Source organism: Centruroides vittatus, unplaced genomic scaffold, assembly GCF_030686945.1.
Source record: "Centruroides vittatus isolate TY-2023 unplaced genomic scaffold, ASM3068694v2 contig_345, whole genome shotgun sequence".
Classification (NCBI taxonomy): Eukaryota; Metazoa; Arthropoda; class Arachnida; order Scorpiones; family Buthidae; genus Centruroides; species Centruroides vittatus.
The window spans coordinates 1,536,537-1,560,080 of NW_027122170.1; the positions used below are offsets into that span (position 1 = coordinate 1,536,537).

Consider the following 23,544-nt stretch of genomic DNA (forward strand, 5'->3'; position numbering starts at 1 on the left):
ACAGAAGACCCATGAAGAAGAACTTAAAAAAGAAACTTGAAATCAGTAGTAGTACAGAAAACGATGACGAAGATTGTCTTTGTTTGATTTGTTTTAAACCATTCTCTCTTAGTAGTTCTGGGGAAAAGTGGATCCAATGCACCTAGTGTAAAAAGTGGGCACACGAGCGCTGCGCTGGAACTGATTTTTACTATGCTTGTATTCACTGTGTTTCTGATATATCAATGGACTCTGATTAATAAGATCATTATGCTTTGTAAGAGCACATTTTGTTTTAAGAAATATGTGCTGAATTGGTGCATTGCTTTTTTCTCTTACTATATATATATGTATAACTGTGTTTCATTGTGAAAGTTTTTAAAAATAAATATTCCTTAAACTTTACGTCATGTTTACTTTCAGATTTTCAATTAATCTGTTTTGTTGGTATGAAAAAAGTAAATGTAACAACTTGCCCCACTAAGGGGTACATTGTTACAATGTCGCACTCTTCAGAAAACTGAATATTTCAGAATGTTAATAACTTCATAGAAAAGTACAAAAATGTGGAATATATAGCTAAGAGAATGCTTAACCTGTCAGCAGACTTACAGATTTCTATGCTAAGTCAAATTTTCATTAAAAAATTTTAAGTAAAAACTGTCACAACTAACCCCGGTTTCCCCTACTGGTGCTCTGTGTCAAAAATGAAACTAACTTTTAGCATAAGTTTGACCAAACAACACACAAACACTTATGTCGGGGTGCATAGTAAGGTCCTTATATGCTGATGGGTGTGAGTGATTACACAGCACACAGTAATGAATGTAGCACAAAATATCGGAAAATGAGAAATATGCACATTATAAATTAACACAGGAGAAATAAACATTCTACTGTCTTGCTTGATATGCACATGACAGTTTCATGCTTTCCCTGTGTGTTCACTTATGCAGGGTGTCCTTTTGTACTAATGTGAGGCCCGGAAATAGCCCCCCAAAAGGGATATGTACAAGTTTGTTAGGTCAAACCCTAAGATTATAACTTTTATAAGTGTCGAGTCGGCGACACCGGACTTTGACGTCGACGCTCATAAAGAGTAACGGGAAAAACAAAATTTTAGGTAAAGTAAATTTAGAAAGAAAATTATTAAAAGTTTAAGATGCAGTTTAGAAAGCAAAACGAAACTAGAAAGAAAAAAAATATCAAAATGAGCGTAGGTGTCATAGTCAACGATTAAACGCGATCATAGTCTAAAAGACGGTGTCAAATAAACCTTCTCTTGCCGACCTTTCCTGCGACCTACCGAAGCTCCATTTACACCTGGAGACAGGTGGGATACCAATTGGGAAGCGAGAAGGAAAAGAGTTAGCCAATTAACGATGATTCGATCCCGAGAAAATTATAAAGCCTCCGATGTCAAGGACAAAGGAGAGCCCTCTGTAGAATGCATCTGTTGTGATCGTGGTTTGTTTTCGATAATTTCTGTGCTTCTTCTCGATATCGAACATCGACTCGACGTCGCCCCGGGGCCCCGCCTGTGTTGGACAAGAAAAGAGAAAAGAACCCGTAAAGACTAGAAAACCAAACTTCGGACTTGCTAACATCGACTTGATTGTGTAAGCATTACCTCCTAAATAAACGGTTTCTTTGTGAAAAACTTGTCTTTTCTGCCTCCTGAAAACCGCCACCCACATGTGTATAGCCCTTAGCCATCCCGACGGTTGGAAATAAAAACTCCCCCATTTCGGCGAACTTACACTAAATCAGTCATGCTCTACAATTATGTAACTGACTTTTTTCCATACCATAGATTGTTTTTAAGATGAGAGTGCTAACTTATGAATTTAACCATTAAGGGTGCTGCTACTGATGTTGTCTCATAACACATTTACTTTACTATAAGTCACATTCATCTGTTACTTGGTGAATGTGTAAGGACTTTACTATGCACCCTGTATATTTCTGTTATCATCTACACTAAGTTATTTATCAAAGAAGTACTGATGGTATCTTTAAGAGTTCAAGAAAGGCATAATGGTATTTTCCTAATCTCTCTGCTCCACTGATCTGCCCCTTTATCTTTTTAATTTTATCTGTTCCTAAAATGAAAGAGAAGTTGAAGGGTAATAGAACCAATAGTAGATGCAGCTTTTTTTTTTTTTACTCTATCTGCCTGACATATTGCCAAAAAATAATTCCTGAGTTGTTTGCTTATATTTGATCCTGGTTCCCCAGAGTAAAAAACTGCTACCTTAGCCATCTCAGCCATTGGCAAAATGCATTAAAAATATCATCAAGAAAATGTGTCTTCCCATACTGTGATGATGAGTAATACAAATGCTGGCAGAAGCATGTAGCTTCAGAAGAAGTTTGTTCTGAAAATGGAAGTGTAAAAGTCTGTATATTGTGTAATAAAATCTGTACCGAAAGTTATATATATATATATATATATATTATGGTCAAGGATGTAAGCATACAAATTCACAACATTTGTGCACTGTGTTGGGCAATGACACGAAGAGCAGGACAGGACATCAATCACCACTCTAGAGCCTAGGTTCTCAATCCGTGGTCTGTGAAACATAGGTGTTCTGTGAAGTGTTCCTCAAAAAAATCAAATATACAATTAAAAATTGTTGCAAAAGAAAAATTGATACAATGTAGAATAATTTTTGTATGGGAATGTAATCGGCAAATGCCAATGACTTCATATAGTAGACCGAATACGCTCTTGATTTCAAAGAGTTTGCACCCCTGCTTTAAAGCTGACATATTGTAGGTGTTGCAGAAAAAAATGTCAAAGTTTAGTGTTCCCCGACTTCAAAAAGATTGAGAACCATAGCTCTAGAAGACAATATTGGCGATACATTAAAGCAACAATGTCCCAATTCTGCTAGATTAATTATGTGAACTGTCGTGGCAGCCCTTTGTACTCAAGGTAGTGCTATCAACTTGTTAATTATTTTTAGCTGTTTAGTAAAGCAGAATTAATAAAACCACAACAGTTTAATTAAAATCTTTCATATAAGTTTCATATTTCATATCATATGTGAATTTGATTCAATTGTACCTGAATCAAATTAGTTGAGGATTAATACATTTTTAAATCATAATTTAAATGTGTACATTAAATATTTTCTATAAATACATTCAATAAAAAATTATCTATTATTTTTGTATATATAATTAGCATTTTAAAATAAATAAATTAATTAATTTTAATTAACAATCAATAGTTGTTTGATATTTAATATTTTATTTTTTTAAATGAACTTCAGAGATAAATTTCAAATATTTTCTGATAATTTTACAGTTCACTTTAAAAAATGGCTTTTCAATCTATTATAAAAGGAATCTGTTTATGATTCTACTAATTATACTTCAGAAAATAGCCAAAAACTATCAATAATTTAACAGTTATTGGTAACCTTTCTCTGTTCTGTTTATCTTCCCCTACAACTGGGTGAAGAATGGCTTAATCTGTTTTGAAAATTGCAAAGTTAAATTGAAAAGTATTTTAGTTTTTGTTATTTTATAAATATATTGTGAAGAGCAGACTTTATTTACTTCATTTATCACATACACCTATTCAGTCTTATGCAAGAGGTAGAAAATTAATATAGACCTTACACTAGAGTTTAAGCCCTATTCATTCATTTTTTTAAATGTTGGGACCTAAAAGGTCTCTAAAAAAATAAATTTATTTTGTATATCCATGTTATATGACTAAATTCTGTAAATGTCCTTAATCGTAGGTGTGTAATGATATAGAAAAACAATTCATCATACTGACATTCGACAATGACCGATGACTAACCGCCATTCACGTCAATGCCCGGTCACTGTCGACGACACTCGTTTGAAAAGAACTCGATACGTATTTGGACGACGACGTGAATGCTCGGTCAAATACATCATTGTTGCTTTACTTTGGTCATTCATATAAATGAATGGACATTGGGTCATTTTACACTTCACACCGCTGATCGTAATCTTAGACAAATGGACAAATTAAAAAAAGATAGAAATACTTATCATTCTATGTATAATAAGTAAAAAAAGACATAACCAACCTAAAGTATGAAAGTATTTATAAAACTTGTTTATTTAGATATTTTCTTGTTATACTTCAACTACATAAATAGCAAATTCATCTTTTTTTATTGCAACAGAAGTTTATTATTTGGGCTAAAAATAATCAGAGTAACTACATTTTCATACTACCATATGAAATTAAATATAATATATAAAAGAAAATCCTACTTTTTTAATTTGCTTCTTACTAGTTATGTATTTATTTGGCAGCATAACATAACGGTGACATCACTGTTTAATTATAAACACTAATGACATGACTTTGTTACTTAGCTGATATTTTTGTGTACTGAATTACCTGTCTTTGATGTGAATTTTATTTAATTTTAATGGATTGTTATTATTTATTAATGAAAACTATGTAATTTTTCAAATAAAACTATAAATAGAATGTTTCCAAAATTTCAATTCATACTTATCAAAGCATTGTACCACTCCCCAAGCTACTGAATGTTCCATAGTAAATATCAATTCGTTTCCTCCTCTATGAGTTAAATAGGCATCTTTACCGTCTCTAGGTGGTACGTAAGTCGGTCGTATTCCGTACAGAGAAATAATTAAGACGGTACGTTCGTCGTAATGTAATTTTAAAACCTGAAAATTTATTAAAAAAAAGACTTCAGAATCAATTTTATATAAATGAATTTATTTTATAACTTACTTTTGGAGGATCCAACCAGTCGGGTGATCTCTGAACACACTTTAGATCTTGTTTCTGAGTAAGAAAAGATTGAATTTGCTCTCCTCCATTTCTTCCAGGATAAATTTGAGTAAGACATTGAAAAAATCTTCCTTCTAAATATACTAAAAATACATAATTGCAAAATATATATTTTAAAAAATAATAAATTTATTCAATAGACCAAAATAAATAATAATAAAATTTTACCGGGAAGTGCCGAAGCTTTATCTGCGACAATCATCACACCATATTTTTTATCATATTTAATAAATCTTTCAAATGGAAGCTCTGGAATTTCGAGGCCCTTTTTTTGAGATAATTTCTTCTTCATGCTATCCATAACTGCCTTATCATCATTAGAAGAATCTAATTATAGCAAAACTCCAAAAAGTAAATGAATAGTTAAATAATTCATATTTAAAATATTTAAAAAGTGCAATGATTCTTAAAATTGGTAATGATATATTTGATAATTTAATAAAATGATCTTAATATTTGCTAAAATTAAGTAAATAAAAATGTTTATTAGGGTTTATACAAAAACCAACTTTTTAAAAAACCGGTTTTCAAATCTCGACTTCTCTATGAAACCGGTTTTAACCGATTTTCAAATTTTCACTACCCAAAAAATGGAGATAAGGAATATTTATAACTCCTTTTAAAACTTTTTAATTTATTTAATATTTATAAAATTTAAAAAATATAACAAAATAAAATCGACCGATGTATACACAAAACAAAACAAAACGCTAGATTATCACATTAAACTATAAAATTTACTCCATATAAAACATAAAGAAAAACAAATTACAATGTGTGCCTACAGAATATTATTCTACATCTTATTTTTCCTAAGAAAATATGATATAATTAGAAAGCAAAGAACGTCTATAGATCCATTGCTCAACCGTGTCCTTTTTTTGTACACAAAATTGCCAGAAATAGAAAAGAAAAACTCTCACTTGCTACTGAGCTGGGTTTAATTGTCTTTAAAGTATTAAAAAATAATAAATCTAAATTTTTCATTCTTCTGTTTGTACTCTATAATACTAAAAAGTCCTTTTTTAGTGTTTTAGGGTAAAAACAGTCATTTCTTCGGGTTCTTAAAGATATTTATGTATCAATTTTTCCACAGCATTTGTTAAAGCTATCACTCGATTTTCTTCTTCGTCACTTTTTCGTCGTCGCAGTCGTCTTCTATAGAATAATTTGGATATAATCTCGATAATATTCATCCAGAAAACTTAATAATAGCAGATTTTGCAGCTAGTGGAAGAAATACGCTAGACGGCTTTATTCAAAGGTTCTGTGGATTTTGTAAATAAAGGAGAAGTGTTACTAATCCCGTTTGTCTTCTCTCTTGAATTCATACCTCTACAGCATGTAACAACTTGGAACTAATTTCAGTTTTTAAATTTTTCAAATTCGCATAACAGAAATTCAAATATGCCTTCACTTGTAAATAAGTAGAATGATAGGATACAAATCTTGTCATTCTAAGGCATCACTGCTAAACATATTGGTCCTAAAACTTTAAGGAGCTCTTCAAGTTTACAATATTCTGCTTCATTCTACAAATGAGAAGCACCGATGTCAATCGAAGCTAAAACAACACATTTTTTTAAGTGTACAAGTCTTTCTATTGTTGCAAGATCTTTCCCTATTGTAGGGTGAATTGGATGCTTTTATTATTTTTGTAGTTAGTTTTATGAATCTTAGTACAGTGAAACCTCGCTTAACGAGCATAATTCGTTCCAGAGTCTTACTCGTAATGCGAAACAATTTTTCCCATAGAAAGTAATGTAAAATACGATAATGCGTTCCACACCAAAAAAAATGCTCAAATGTTTTATGTATAATGTTTATTCAAAAAAATTGTACAACATACACTGTTAAGGACCGTGAATCATCGTCATCTTTTCTTCTAGTGCGGAATGAACCATCCTGGAATGAGAATTCGAGTTGCAGAAACCAAAAAAAAAAAAAAAAAAAAAAAAAATTACAGCTAATATGTTTGCTAAACCCTCCAAACGATTTGCCAAATTCTTGGGTTATGTAAAGGCTATAATTAAATATTAGAAATTAATTAATTTGACTAGAGGTAGGCAGTTATGTTTCCATCTCGTATTAAATTTAATAATTATAAATAGTTCATTTTTAATTCAAACATTTCTAAAATTGAATTTGGAATCGGTCATTAAATTTAATAACCCGAGAATTTGGAATATCGTTTGGCGTGTTTATTATATAACGGGCTATGGTTGTTGATGTTTATAAGTAATATGTGTGAACCCAAGTTTGGAAAGATATGTGATCACAAGTAATACTAAGATGCTAGAGGAACGAGTGCTAAACACAGACCGATGGAGCATGCCGCATGCGCACAATTCGGGACTTCCCCTCTCCTTGTCACTCGTTATGCGAAATGCTCGTTAAGCGAGGTTCCACTGTATTTAACAATATACCCGTTTTATGCTAGAGATGATTTTGTCTCAAAATATTGATATTTTAATCAAATAATTAGTTAATTTTTATGTTTAAGTCTAAGCTCAAAAACTGGTTTTTTAATTGGGAAAACCCAGTTTTCAAATTATGTAAATTTCTTCAAAAACCAGTTTTTCAAAACCGGATTTTAAAATCCGACAAACCCTAATGTTTATGTTAAGAGACAATTTAACCAAATATTTCATGCAAATTATAAAATAAATTATTCATAAGAGCTAATAATAAACTCATTAAAATCTATCAAACAAGAAGAAATAATCACTGAAAACATTTTATATTTATAAATAAATTACAAGCTTTATAATTTAAGTTTGTGCTGAAATTGAAAATTTTAATATAAATAATAAATATACTATTGTGTTTTATTTTAAAATAATATATAACATTAAAATATTTACTTATAATTTGTAATTTTGATGCCAATTCTGTCAAAGTCATTCTGTATTCTGGATCATTGATATAATGTCTATAAACTCTCTTTTCGGATTCATTAGGACAAGATAAATGTGATTTATAATACCTCGTGTCGTAAGACGGAGCGGGAATGTCTTGCTAAACAAAAATTAAATTATTATATAAAATATATTTTATATAAATAAATATATTTATATAAAATATATTTATTTAATTAAGTATAATTTATTAGAATATTTTTACCTCGTTGTGAGCCATAAATCGCACAAGGACTGTCGCACAAGGTATATTAGGATTGTCGTCCATGTGTTTAGATTCTAAGTGACGTACATTTATTTCCGGGCTCGGAAGGCCACGATGCAATCTAATTTGGTGCCCCTCGGCATTCACCTGGACCGGCTAAGGAAAAATAAAGTTTTTCTTTACTCACTGAATACTGAATTGTCTGAATTCTTTACTCAATGAATACTTTTGATATTTATAACATTTTAATTTGAATACTTTTATTTTATTTTATTTTTGAGCAATGGATAGTCCCAACTGAATATATTGGCTCTTGTCAGATCAATTGCAATGTTTCCAGGCTTTTGCATAGTGTGTGTGGTATGACACATGTGGAAGAGAGAACAACAGGTACAATAAGCACCCTATCCATCCTCCACAGATGCCTTATTTCCTGGGCGAGTTCTGTGTACTTGCTAATTTTTTCAGTGCATGCGTTTTGTACATTGTGAGAGTTTGGAATGGATATGTCTATTATGTATGTGATTTTATTGTGTTTGTCAATGAGTGTGATGTCTGGTCTGTTGTGGTAAATTGTTTTATCTGTGATTATGGCACTGTCGTAGTAAATTTTGTGCGTGTTGTTTTCCAATACTGTCTGTGGAATGTACTTGTAGTATGGTTTGTGGATGTCTAATAATTTGTGTTTGTTTGCATGCTCTTGGGCTCTTGGTGTATTATATTTGCTACTTGATTATATCTGTGTAGATAATCTGTCTGTGCCAAGAGCTTGCAACTGGAAGTGATGTGTTGTATAGTTTCTGGCATGATGTGACATTTTCTGCATGTGTCATTTGTGAGTGTTGCATCTTTGAGTATGTGTTTTCTGTAGTTTTTAGTATTTACGACCTGATCCTGTATGAAGATCATGAATCCTTCAGTCTCCCTGAGCTAACCGGCTGTTTGATGCAGTTTTGTCAACAAAATCCTGGGCCAGGTCGTAAGGATGCCTGCCATGGAGTGCCTTTCGAGCCCACGATTGCTTAATGACGTCTATACTTTTTGTGTTGTGTCGTGTCCATATGTTGTGAGTGTAAATTTAATGGTGTGTTATTCGAGTCTGCTAGAATTACTGCTTTACGTAACTGTGATGTTTCTTGTTTTTTGTAGAAAAACTCTCGCAGTGACTGTATTTGTTTGTAGTGAAGGTTAACTATGTCAATTGGGCCATGCCTACCATCTTTACGTAGAAGGGTTAGTCTTTCTGTGGCAGATTTAGAGTGATGTTGTTTATGCTTAGTAAGTGTTGTTCTTGTTTTCCTTTGGAGTTGCTCAAGATCTGTGTGAGTCCAATGTATAACTCCAAAAGAATATGTGAGTACTGGGATGACATACGTATTTATTGCTTTGACTGTATGTTTTGCATTTAACTGTGTTCTGCGAATAGCATTTAACCTACTTTGGTATTCTTTAATTAATCTTTGCTTTATTTGTGTATGTTCTGTTAGTTTGGCCTGTTGGAATCCTAAATACTTGTAGAACTCGCCCTCTTCCATGGATTCAATAACGTCTCCATTTCCAAGCGCAAAATCTTCTTTTTCAGGATTCCTTTTTCTATGTTAAGTGTTTTGCATTTATCTAGGCCAAATTCCATTTGTATGTCCTTGGTGTATGAATGTGTGATTTGTAGGAGTTGACAAAGTTGTTTTTGTGTGGATGCATAAAGTTTTATGTCATCCATGTACATGAGATGTGACAGTGTAAACTGTGTTGTTTTTTCGTGTCTGATATTGTAACCATATTGCGTGTTGTTTAACATGTTCGATAATGGGTTCAGGGCTAAGCAGAACCAGAGAAGACTCAAGGAATCTCCTTGAAAAATTCCTCATCTAATAAAGATTTGGTTTGTTTGTATGGAAGTGTTATGAACCCTGAAATGTAGTGTTGTTCTCAAGTGCTGCATAGTGTTTTGGAAGAATGTAATGAGTGATGGATGTATTTTGTACATGTGTAGAATATGTAACAGCCAACTGTGTGGAACACTGTCAAATGCTTTTCTGTAGTCTATATATGCCATGTGTATGTTTCTGTGTCGTTTGTGTGCTTGCCGTAGAATGACTGAATCTATGAGTAACTGTTCTTTGCATCCCTTGTGATTTCTACGGCAACCTTTTTGTTGTTCTGTAAGAATGTCGTGTTCTTCAACATGTTTGTATATTTTGTTTGCAATACAGGATGTCAATAATTTGTAGAGTGTTGGAAGACATGTAATTGGTCTGTATTGTGTGGGGTCTGTGGTTTTGTTGTTTTTAGGTTTCATGTAGGTGATGCCCTGAGTAAGAAAATTTGGCATGTCTTGTGGATTGATGATGATGTGTGTTAGGTGTTTAGCTAGTTCCTGGTGCAGTGATGTAAACTTTTTGTACCAGAAATTGTGAATGTTGTCTACACCAGGTGTCTTCCAGTTGTGTGTTCTGTTAACAGTGTATTGGAAATCATGTATGCTTATTTCAACACAGGACATAGTTGGTATGTTGTGTAAGTTTCTGTTCTCCTCCTCGATCCAGCCTGCTTCAGCATTGTGAGTGAGAGCACTGGACCAAAGAGAAGACCAATATGTTGTGAGTTCTTCTTCTGTTGGTGTGCCACTGTGCTGTGTATCAGTGTTTGCTTTGTTATTAATTTGTCTGTAAAAGAGTTTTTCATTGTTTGTAAATAATTTATTTTGTTGTTTTCGTAGTGTACATGTTTTGTATCGTTTGAGTCTACGTGCTTTGGCAGCAAGTTTTTGTTTTAGTGTATCAATGTATTCTGTAATGCATGCATTGTGATGTTCGTGTTGTGTGTGTGTTTTTATTTTCTTGAAAATGTTTTTGAGCTGTTTCCTTAATTTGGGTGTTATGTTGTTTTTAGTGTATTGTGTCAGTCTGCCTAATTGCTGTCTAATGTCATTTATTTGTGTTTCTATTCTTCTCTGCCAGGCAGGCTTGTGATAGAACTGTGTTTTGTGTGTATTTGTCTGTGATTGTACTTTCAGTCCCTGGTGTGTCACTAAACCCAGCATAAACTAATGTATGAATGTCTGCGAGTGTAGAAATTGAATGAATGTAGTGTGGTAGTAAGTGAGTGTTTACATAATTTAGTGTTTTTCCTACTTCCTTTGACATGTTGATTTTTGGTATTCGTGGTCGTTGTGTGGGATCTGTGCCTGTATATTTAGTGAGTGTTTCCTGAAATATAAGTGAGAGCGTATTAACTAAATCCATGTCTATGTTATCAGTGATGGATGAGGAAGTGTCTGTAGTATCATTAGTGGTAATTGTTGTATGTGTGTTATTATCAATGCTTGTTGCTGGATTATCCTGACAGGTTACGTGATCTTCATTAATGTTAGATGTTTCTGTCTGTTGATGTATTTGATTGGCAACCTGTTGTTTGATAAGTTCAAGTGTTGTTTGTGGAATAAGGTTGTTGTGTATAATTGTTCTTTTTTGATCAACAACCCTTTGTTCGGTGACAATGAGATGAGGATACTGTTGCGTGAATCTATGGTGTAGTTGTTGTCTGTATGCTGTCATGTTTGTTTCGAGTTTTGTGATGGTGTAGTAAGGTAGTAAGTACGAATGATTAACTTGTTCATTTCTATTGTCCATTTCATCCACCGGCGTGGTTTTCTAGCCTTTGTGATGTTTGAATGTATTGCCACAGAAACACCAAGGCTAGGTTGGTTCCTCACTTCTGTTGAGGGCATTGCGGTAGCCATGCTTGGGCCGGTGCTGCTTTCTCCACCGGTAACCAAGGGAGACTGTGGCCTATTTTTCGAACGTGAGCCTCTACCTAATCCACGAACGCAGACCTTGTTAACCGAGGCATCTTATAAACAGTCTTACTGCATTTATTATCTATAATTTTCTATCTTACTGCATCATCTAAAGCAAACTTATTTTTTAATATTGCTAGTTCTTTTTTTACCTGAATTTCATAATCCATTTTGTTTAAATATATGTTTATAGTATTTTCTTAGCACAATGTTGCCACTGAGAACATATCACACAGGAAACACTTTCAGAGGAAAAAGGTTGGGTTTTTTTTGAAGTGAACGGATATGCATTTCAGGCTTAACGCCCCTCTTCTGTCCTATTATTACATATTTATCAGCAAATTGATTGCAGCTTTACAAATTTACAGAATGCATTGAAAAATTTAGGATATGTGTACAATGGTTTATACAATAAACTTAATTACCCGAGATAGTGACAGTTAAACCAACATGACTGCTAAGAAGATATACACGTAGTTGAAAAAAGGAGGGGAAATTGGAGCTAAAAATTCTTTTGGCTCCACACTTATACATATTTGGACAGTATAACATGTGCTAAAATAAAAAAGGGGTAAAGTTAAATCTAAAATTGAGTAAATATTAAGAGGCAGAATTTTTATAAAATTAATAACAGAATACCTGTAGGATGTGAAATAATTCTGATGAGATGTACAGAGAACATAGACAAGATATGAGAGGTTAAAAAGAAGTGTGTATTCCCTGTATCATACACTGAAAGTTTGGTGTGACTTGCACAGTGAGGTATGATAGAGGGAGGGAGGTAAAACATCTTAATGGGCTTTGCTACTTGGTTAAGAATGGCTGCCAGATGTCATTTATGACTGCACCTGTATTGAGGTTCATTCTGTGTGTTTCTTTAGTTTTAATAATTTCAATGTGTTCATAAAATTTTCTTTTAATAATATTTTTTTCTCTTTTAAAATAAATTTGTAAACCTGTAATCAATTTGCTGATAAATATGTAATAATAGGACCGAAGAGGGGCGTTAAGCCCGAAATGCATATCCGTTCACACCAATAAACCAACCTTTTTCTTTTGAAAGTGTTTCCTGTGTGATATGTTCTCAGTGGCAACATTGTGCTAAGAAAATACATATAATAAAGAACAACAAGCAACCAAGATATAACTTTACAGTAGTTTAAAATTCTTTCATAATTAAACTTTTTCATATGTAATATTCTTGAATTTTGTCAATTTCCTCAATAATAAATTTATAGATATTTTTTCTTAATAATTTAAAATAATTTCTCTATCTTATTTTATAATATTAATCATCTGTATACTTAAGCTTTCTAATTCTAAATTATTTGCACTAGTTTTGTTATTTCTAATTCCTTCTAAAAATGATTTTTGCATCGTACACTTTCACAAATTTTTATTACACAAAAATAATATTCTTTATATAAAAATATTTTTTTGCATGACGAATAAAACAATTGTAGCAACAAGTTGCTCAACTTTTCTGGCTGTTGCGAGATTTTATTTTAAAAATAACATAGTTATTACTAATCATAAATAAAACTGTGTAAAGTGCCATCTGGTATGAGATTTTTGTTATGAAAAGTTTCCATTTTATTAATTATTAAAAAATGATAAAAAGATTAATTTTGAGGGTAGAGATGAGTTTTATAAAAAAAATTGTAAATGCTAATAATGAGTAAAATCATCATTAAGTCCGATTCCTCTCCAGATATGACGTGACACCCCTCTTGCCCTACCCTGGACCTTTAACCACCAAAATTTAATACATCAATATCCTTTATATAGAAGTTACAATGCCAAATTTTGATTCTTAATCTTCACCCCATCCTGAGATATTATGAGGGGTGTCCCAAAAATAAAGAATGTTCGGCTATAAAAAAGGAAAAAAGTTTTATCAAGTAGTTAGTACTAGACCAGTTACTTTTCTACATAGTCACCATTAAAATTAAAGCACTTGTTGTACCACAACACTAGTTTTTGGATTCCTTTCTCAGAAACTTCCACTGCCAGTTCTTTCGGTCGGTGATGGCTATTTACGGTTCGTCATCTATTCCAAAAGTTCCAAATCCACCCAAAAACTCTGTCGGCTTGGGTGAGAGACGAAAGTCGCCGGGAGCCAGACTTTCCGAAGCACGGTGCGAGTGGCGGCAGTAGAGTGCAGTCGCGTGTTATCTTCCTCGATTAAACATTAAACACCATTTTCTCACACCTGCTTCGTTCATAATGTGATCACCATACACTTCTGTGATTTGTTTACGAATTTCTTTAGAACGAAATTTCTGTGTTTAGAAAATGAATAATACTTTGCACTTCGTATGATTTTCGATTTTTGTATACATTTTAACCCATGATAAAACGGTAACAATAAGCCAATAAGTCTGTTATCAAATAAAAACTTACACGTGCTAAGCTAACATGTAAGAGAACAAATTGACCTCAAATCAATGTTGGTAACTCACCTGTGCAGAGTGCTATGTGCAAACATTATTTTTTATTTTCTGGATGCTCCTCATAAATGAAATAAATAGACACATATGCACGCGCGCGCGCGCAAACATAATCACGGAATATTTATACCCTTTTCTTTTTTTTCACGTTTTTGGGTTCAGGTATACAGCTAGGAAAGTAAAAATGTATTACTTAAGATCTAAAAAAAGATGAAATTCAGATTTGTTTAATTCTTGAATAAATGCAATTGATACATTACAAAAATAAAAGTTTTTCCTAAATAAAATGGTTTCTCTCTTAATCTTTTGGTGTTTGTTTATAAAAACACAAGAGAAACAGACAAGAAAATCTGTCAAATAATAATTTTGATTTTTTTTATATCATAAATAAAAATAATTAGTGGTTATTTTAAATTATAAATTTTTATTTTATTTTAGTTGTTGTAACTTTTTACAGTTTTTGGTAAAATAATTCTTATATAAATTTAGTAGCCATGCCTCCAGTAGCACACATCAAATATTTCAAGTTACTTTGCAATGAACATATAGTACACTTCACGCCAGCATTTAGAAATTAAATAAATGACACTTCCATGTTGTGGTGTTACTAACAGCGATTTATTAAACTTCAGATATACTTGCAATTACTTTCAACAGTTTACAACCGTCATCTTAAGGCGAAAATCGAATACCTTTATTATCAAATTATCAGCTTTTTACCAGAAATTTCAAATTATGTGATGCACGTGGTTGAAATATAGAATAAAACATTAAAATTGAATAAATAAATAAATATATATATATATATATATATATATTTTTTTTAAAGAAACGTACTGTAATAACGTAAATGCCCCAAAAACATAAATAGCTAGTAATTGTGCTGTGTATGGCTGTGGTATAAGATTAGAGCAACAAAATTATAACTTGGATTGTTTAAATAAAGTTATCCATAGCTGTGGTATTTCCAATGTCGGAGTATTACACGGCAGTACGGCGGATACGTAAAGGTTCCCCCGTATGAATATTTGGCAATGATCGTTGCAATGCTCGAGCAATTTAGTGTGGTTCCAAAGTGGCAGATAATCTTGGTCTAGAACCTTTTTCGCTAATTCTGTTGCTGGTCTGTTATTTCTAATATCCTCTTGATGTTTGAGGATGCTGGACCATAGCATTCTGGAGGTAGCTCCAATGTAGACAGCATCCTCAAACATCAAGAGGATATTAGAAATAACAGACCAGCAACAGAATTAGCGAAAAAGGTTCTAGACCAAGATTATCTGCCACTTTGGAACCACACTAAATTGCTCGAGCATTGCAACGATCATTGCCAAATATTCATACGGGGGAACCTTTACGTATCCGCCGTACTGCCGTGTAATACTCCGACATTGGAAATACCACAGCTATGGATAACTTTATTTAAACAATCCAAGTTATAATTTTGTTGCTCTAATCTTATACCACAGCCATACACAGCACAATTACTAGCTATTTATGTTTTTGGGGCATTTACGTTATTACAGTACGTTTCTTTAAAAAAAATATATATATATATATATATATATTATATATATATATATATTTATTTATTTATTTATTCAATTTTAATGTTTTATTCTATATTTCAACCACGTGCATCACATAATTTGAAATTTCTGGTAAAAAGCTGATAATTTGATAATAAAGGTATTCGATTTTCGCCTTAAGATGACGGTTGTAAACTGTTGAAAGTAATTGCGAGTATATCTGAAGTTTAATAAATCGCTGTTAGTAATGCCGCAACACGGAAGTGTCATTTATTTAATTACCTTGCAATGCTAGACACATTATTATTGAAACTTACTGTTGTGCAAATGAGTTCAAATAACTGTAAATATTAAGAAAGAATTTTATACATAAGAAATAATCAACAAAAAAACAAAAAACTGTAATTTAAAATAATACAGAGAAAGTAATTCTAGTAAACATCTTAAAAAACAGGTAGAGGGCACTAAAACTCAACCATTTGAATGCTGCAATGTTCTATGAGGCATCAACAGAGTAACTTGTCTCTTGCTGAACCAAGTATTTTTTTATTTTTTAACATTTCATGTTTTTTGAAAACCTATTCAATGCTTCTTTCAAATCCTCCATTTCGTTTTAGTGGAAGAAGTCTGCTTCTCTTCGAACATTTCAAGTCAGCGAGTCAGTAAAGCCAATGTTATTTTATATACATAAATTTTGCATTAGTAAAATTTGTAATTAATAAATTAGTTATTTTCATGGTTACAATAATAATTTCATAATACTTACTTTACCACGAATGTTACAAAACACGTCTATAAGACAAGATCCGATAATAACAATCTGTTCAGTATGTCTTTCTATCGTATATACTCTGAGTAACACCAGTGCGTCGGGATTCATGACTTGTTTCTCTCTGTTTATCGTAAGCTTGTAATCGAACTCGGGATTACGAGCCGGAGAATTTATCTCGGGAAAAGCCAATATTTCTGGAGTTTTTGGATATTTTTCGCCAAGATATAAATTAATAAATTTTCCTGTAACCTAAAATTAAATATATTTTAATAAAACAATAATGTGTAATTGTGATAATCAACTAAATATATGCAAATTATATATCTTATTGTTTTTTTCAGATTTAAGTGAAAATTTAAACTATATAGATCTATTAATTCACATTAATATAGACAAAATTATAATAAAATTATTGTAATTTAAACAGAATTTAAAGCAGGGGTGCATAAAATATAGCCCACATTTCAATGCAACCAATCATTTAATTTCGGTAGAATGATTAAGTTAATAGGCCTGTTCAACTATTCATAAATGCATAATAAGCATTATTTTAACGTAAATCCACACATTGTAGTTGAGTTTAACTTAGCTTTGGACTGTTGGGTTTGAGCAAAAGTATTTGCTTAATGTCTATATGAATATATATCAGCTATAATAATGTGATCTATTTAAAAAAAATTTAATCTAATGTGATCTGATTCAACAGTGTCAATAATGTTTTCTTTCATTAATTAAATTTTCAATAAAATGTAAATGCTCTTTAAAATAAACTTGATAAAAGATAATTTTCAAGAATTTTACGTATAAAATCAGTGACTAAGTAAGAGTTCATTATTACAATACTCTGGAATGTATAGTAAGCTGGCATTCTCTGAAAAGTAGCCAATAATTCAAAATTGTCCAATAAAAATCTGGCCTGCTAGTATTCCACAATTTCAACATGTTTGGGCATATGGCACAATGAAGATTTTAGGCAGAAAAAAAAGTATGTCTGAAAAATTATTATTACAGGCACATAAATCATTGCAAATGTTGATTTTTTACAATAATATGTTCATTAATATTTTTGCAGGTTTTCCAATCTGAACACAGTATAGTCAGCACCTTTAACAGTGGATGAAGTTGAAGTTGAACTAATGTTTTCAATTCAACTAATGAGCAATCTTCAGTTGTGGATGGATTAAAGTAAAATGCCAGTGCCAATTAGGAGAAAAGAGGAAATCTGCTACAGTTTTTCCTGGTACTGAGACTGGCAGGCAGCCAAAATCAGAATCATCTCTCCCTCATCCCATATTAGCATTGTGAAAAGTGTGAAATTTATAACACTGTTATAGTATGTTTTAAATAGCAGGAACAGGAAGTTCCTCTCCCTGCCTAGCAATATCTCCTTAGTCTTTTGCACCAACCACCACCATAGTCCACCCCTTCTTGCTTGTTTAACTCTATCCTATCTTCCTAACAGGTACAGGCATTGCACTTTCTTCTGTCCACATGCCTGAAGATGGCCCATTAATCAGGTCAAAAACATTAATAGTAAGTGTTCCTTAAACTTCACTCACTGTTAAAAATGTGCTGATTAATTCAGTAGATTAACTACAGTGTTTAGTTCATTCCCAGAGTATAGTCATACACTGTCTCATATTTGGACTGATTAAAGTGAATGTAAACAAACTGGAAATGCACTGATGCAAAATACACAGCAATGTCTGCAATATTCAAACTGTACATAATATATCAAATTTTACAAAAAATACAAAAATTATTCAGTAATTTGGCATATCTCTGGTCCCATATATGTCAAATTAATGAAGTTCTATTGTAATCCAAATTGCACTTTATCCTATTAAACAGAACTAGTAATCAAAATAGACAAACTAACAAAACTTTTCAAATTATAATACCTTATAACAGATCAAATAGCAAATGGAAAAGTATTATTTAAACTTAATTAAACATTCCAATAGTTTTAAATGTGAACAAATGACAGGAAACAAATAAAATATGGGAAAATTTGTAGACCCATCTGGTTCGGCAAACACTCGACGGATAACAAATCTGGAGACTCGGCAGGCCAAGAAAGTGTAACACTGTGACAGAGATAGTCCTAGGAAACACTACCTGTGTACAGCTAAGCACTATACTAGCCCTGCCATTAAAAGCAACATGAGAATGCAGAATTTCCTAAACACTATTTTGTCATTGATGTCTCATCCACTATTAGGGATGACCAACTGTTATACATGATGGCTATCCATATCAGCACACCAACAGTGGGAGTGGTGTACTGTCCAACAGTATAGATGAAATTGAGGCAATCATTAGTGGTACCCTACACTCTAACACAGTGGTTGTCAGTTTCCAAACAGAACTGGAATTTGTTTTTTTTAAAGATGATACATTGTTAATTGGTAGCAGTCCATACTTCTCTGTCACAGCTGTAATGAAAACAAAGCCAACAATGTTGCGATGCTAATGGCAAAACACATAGTGGTCACTGTGCATGCAAATTTGTCTCTGCTAGTTGCCTGCCAATGATATAAGAAAACACTTCCATCTATTTCTGAATAGTATACAAAGATGTCATCACAGCTGTTTGTGCTTGTCTCCTGATCAGATGATCATCTCTTGGTCCAACTGAAAAATCTAGCTGTGCATAATATCTATGTCCTACAGGTATGCCTCCAAACAATATATACTGAAAATTCTAAATAAACTGAGCCTCTGAATGCCTTTTTATAAGATATTAGGATAGTAATTTTAAAGTACTCTGGTAGCATACTTTTTTAAATATACCACCAGAGTAGTTTAAAAATGTACTCTAGTGGTACATTTACTGACACTTACTGAAATTCTAAAACGATTATCTACAAGAGCAACTTAAGCAGCCAAAAATATTAGTTCATTGTAAATTTCTGAAGATATAAAAAAAAACTAGAATTACTCTGAATTCATCAACATACAATGAACATATATTCTATGTTTTTCCCCATAAAAAATATAAAAAATGAAAATATATGTAGTTATTTTATGTAAAAATAGTTATAACATAAATAACAACTCTTACCTTAATAATTGAAGAATTGTCTGATGTAAATCTAACGGAATCGATATAAAAATCAAATTGATCTGTTAATTTTGGTACTATACTTGTTGTACTGTTCTGTTCTTTATGTGGTAGCCACGCATTACCACAATCTTCCTTTCGAGTTTCTGGTGATTTTGGTGATGGATCGGGAATGGGAACGGGGACGGGAACTGGAACAGGAGCAGGAACTGGTTTAGGTTTTGAAGGTGGTGGAGGAGATTCAGGAGGTTCAGAAAAATTAGCATTGATGTTTCTATTCATATCAGCTAAATCTTGAAATTTTCCTCCATTTAATACATGTTTCCATCCCTGTCTGATATCAATGGTATATAATAATGATGATTCTTTTATAAAGACCTACAATAAGTTTATATTAAAAATTAATTGTAATATACAGTATGGATTTTGTATAAAAATGCATTAATTATTTATAAAATTTGATATGTATATCAGGACATACTGATTATTAGAACACATTAAATGCAACAATCTGAACAATCTTCATAAATGCAGCAGGAGATAAATGTAAATATAAATTCTTTTAATTGAAAGTAAAATTGTTAAAAATATAATAAACAAAAAGACCTGAAATATAGATTATTTACAGGCTGTAACTGTGTAATTTGATTCATTTTGAAGTAAATAAATTTATTTAGAAGTTTCCAGGAAAAAATTGGCCCAGATTGAAGTTTAAATCTGCATCCTCTGCAGATACTCTACTAGTTAAGGCATTGGTTTATCACACTAGAAACAAATCTGGGCAGTTGAAAAATTCCAGGAATTTTTCATGGGCCAAATATGTCAGACCCCATCCTTTATTACCTGCTTATCCACTGTAAATTGTCTGAACCCAAAATGAGTACGAATAAAAGGTCTTCTAAGTCAAGGTCGAGAGCTTCAGGAATTATTTTCAAGTGGTTTGTAATGGATATGTCAGGCTCCATTCTTTAATACTTTGTGGCCCTCACTGTAAGTCTGACCAAATCCATGATTAATACCATTAAAAAAAAAGGCTATGTTAGTGCCTCAGTGAAGGAGGAATAAGAAAAATAAGAGTTAAAATATTCTTAGAGCAAACTTGATTACCAACATTTAAATTTTACACAAAAAAATCATACAGTCTATCCATGCATTGAAATGCATTTTTGAAACACAAACTGCCTACTTTTAAAAAGTGATCTTAATGATAATATAAATTGTTTTAGTGATCTTTATTCAAACAAATAAAAATACAGATATCTTTGACAATAACAGAATAGTGTACTATTGTGAGATCCCAGGTTATAGCTCATTAAATTAAAGTATTAAATTGATAAATTTGTTTAAAAAAAGCACGCATTTATATTATTTACAAATTTTACAAATATTACTTACTTTTTTTAGTGTTAAATTTTTAAAATTTAAATGTTGGTAAGTGAACTTTTTCTTTTTACATTTAAATTTTATATTACATTCAATTTATATCATTATTTAAATTTAGAACTTTCAAATTTGTATTTTGTTCTCTTTTAATTTTAGAACATAATTTTGTATTCGATCTGTTAGTTTGTTCCATTTCCGTAGGTTCTAACTGAGGAAAACTTCAAATAGGTCAAAAATGTTTTTAATGTATTAAACTAACTGCTGGAAGTCAATAAGGTGTGAAAAATATGAATCTAAACATCTAGAATTAATGTTAAAAAAATCAATGAACTTACTTCTCTAACTCCTCCATAGTCTTTTGCAATGAAGAACCACGGTTTCAGTAGTCCTAATAACACAAAACAGACATGCTGCAAGGATTTTTCGTTCCATTCGTCCAAAAATAGCTGATCCCAAACGAACATTGCCGCTAGCGGTTTTAATACGCTAACAAAACCCTTTAAAAAATTATTAATAGTTATAAAACTAAAATAATAATAATAAATATCAAAAATATTTTGGCATATTAAAATTTATTCACACAAATATTAACAAAATAAAGTTTTTTATGTGTGATAAAATTACATGGTGTAAAAATGAACAAAAATAAATATAACGATGAATATTTTTGATTATTATAAACAAAACAAATTATAAATGAATAGACATAGAATATTTCTTTAAAAGATACAAAAATTAAGAATTCATTTAGATGAAATTTCTGCTTTATTAATTATTTACTTTTCTTTATTATGTATTTTATTTATATATTTATTATTTTATGTTATTTTAAATTTCTTGTTTCTATTTTAATTCAAACACTGTTTTATTTTTTAAACTGTATTCTTTCACTTGAAGTTGCTGTTAAGCAAAAACGTTGGTCAAACCAATTGAAAATGTTCTTAATTTTAACAAGCAATTATTTATTGTGACATTGTCGTAATGTGCATGCTGCGCTGCAATTTTTATTCATATTTTTTAAATTTCTTTAACTTAAAATATATGCTCTCCATCTCAAATCACCCCCGTACGTAATACTTTTCCTATTAGCAATAGTCGTGCCGGTCGTCTATTAACTCCTTTCGGGGAAAGTTCCGAACCGAAATAACGCCTTCCGACTTGCGTCGGAAGTTCGTGTATAGTTAATGGTGATCTCCCGTCCCTAAGCTTTCTGTATCTTAGCTCAATGTTCATCTAACTCTATTCTCAAGATTAAGGAAAGACAGATGGACGACAGTGGAAATTTATAGGTCTATGATTTTTTAAAGTTGCACCCCCAATAAATACATTGCAGGGATTAAGGTAATTTTTTGTTTGCTTTGACACTTTTCCTAATCACATACCACATTTTGTACTTTATTTATTTATTCACTTTATTATAAATTTCACTTAAGACATAAATATTTCTGCTAAAAATACAATTACTTTTATTAAAAATTATAATATATACAAACTAAATATATTTTGTTACCTCTATAAGCCACTTTCGAATAAAAATTTCTGGATCTTCAATAATTTTCTTTTGGGATTTTAAATTGTCGTCGATGTCGTTTTCTTGAGTTTCGGTAAACATCATTTGCGTTTTATTTTTACCCATATTAAAAATTTCGTGTGGAAAATCCTTTAAAACGAAAAAATATGTATGAAATTTTAAAAAATCTATGTTGAAAAATCTAATTTGAATAAATTTATTAAAATTTACCTCTGAATGAATGATAACATTTTTCTTCATACATTTTGAAATGTGATTTTGCAAATGTTTATCTTCTTCACCTACTCTTTCCCATACTTTAGACGCAATGTCAGTTGCTACTTTTGGCTTAGGAGCAAAATTCCTAACAAGTATTTCTAAGTACATTGCCGTTATAATCAATTTTTTCGTCTGCAAATAATTTTAAATAATTATCAATAAAAATGTGTAATCATGTACAATAAAAAAATAGTGTAAAAGTTTATGCCAGATATAGAATTTATTATGTATGTTTAGAGAATTAAATAATTTTTAGATAATTTATATCCATATAATACAGATATACCAAGATACTATTTATATATTTATGAAGATGAAAAACTCTAGGACCATGGGTAAACTAGATCAAAAAATGAAGATAATAATGTTGAAAAACTTTTGTTAAATGATTACCCATTAAGATACTTAAAATAATTGCATAATCTATCTATATATATAATCGAGACGAGTTGATAATAATAATAATAATAATAATAATAACTCTCCTGTGGTCACCACCTGGGCGTGGTGGGAGAGCCCAGTAATTTTACTGATCCATAGGGCAATGCATACTGGAGCACAAGCTCCTGGTAAGGACACCCATGCCAGTAAGGCCTATGGGGAAAAATGAAGCTAAGAGTGACCACACCCACATTCTGTGGAGATATTTATTATGGTGATAACTAGATCAAAGTGTGATACCGGCTCGAACGTCGCCCGGGTTAACAAGGTCCGCGTTCGTGGGTTAGGCAGAGGCTCACGTTCGAAAAATAGGCCACAGTCTCCCTGGTTACCGGTGGCGAAAGCAGCACCGGCCCAAGCATGGCTACTGCAATGCCCTCAACAGATGTGAGGAAC

At 31.6% G+C, this 23,544-nt stretch overlaps 1 protein-coding gene across 3 annotated transcripts in view; it reads right to left on the reverse strand.

Moving 5' to 3' along the window:
• Positions 1 to 23,045, reverse strand: part of LOC136974202 (uncharacterized) — a 33,120-nt gene extending 10,075 nt beyond the window's left edge. The window contains exons 1-10 of one of the 3 annotated variants that reach the window (XM_067269020.1): positions 22,660 to 23,045; positions 22,429 to 22,578; positions 21,254 to 21,415; positions 19,536 to 19,913; positions 16,466 to 16,720; positions 7,922 to 8,077; positions 7,663 to 7,816; positions 4,967 to 5,125; positions 4,739 to 4,881; positions 4,493 to 4,671 (exon numbers count right to left, since the gene is read on the reverse strand). In XM_067269020.1, coding sequence (XP_067125121.1) covers positions 4,493 to 4,671; positions 4,739 to 4,881; positions 4,967 to 5,125; positions 7,663 to 7,816; positions 7,922 to 8,077; positions 16,466 to 16,720; positions 19,536 to 19,913; positions 21,254 to 21,415; positions 22,429 to 22,578; positions 22,660 to 22,815 — 1,892 coding nt within the window. In that variant the 5' untranslated portion in view covers positions 22,816 to 23,045. Of the gene's footprint in view, positions 1 to 4,492; positions 4,672 to 4,738; positions 4,882 to 4,966; positions 5,126 to 7,662; positions 7,817 to 7,921; positions 8,078 to 16,465; positions 16,721 to 19,535; positions 19,914 to 21,253; positions 21,416 to 22,428; positions 22,579 to 22,659 lie in introns of those variants that run through there. The other 2 variants (XM_067269019.1, XM_067269021.1) reach the window with 2 other exon arrangements.
• Between the last annotated feature and the right edge of the window lie 499 nt (positions 23,046 to 23,544).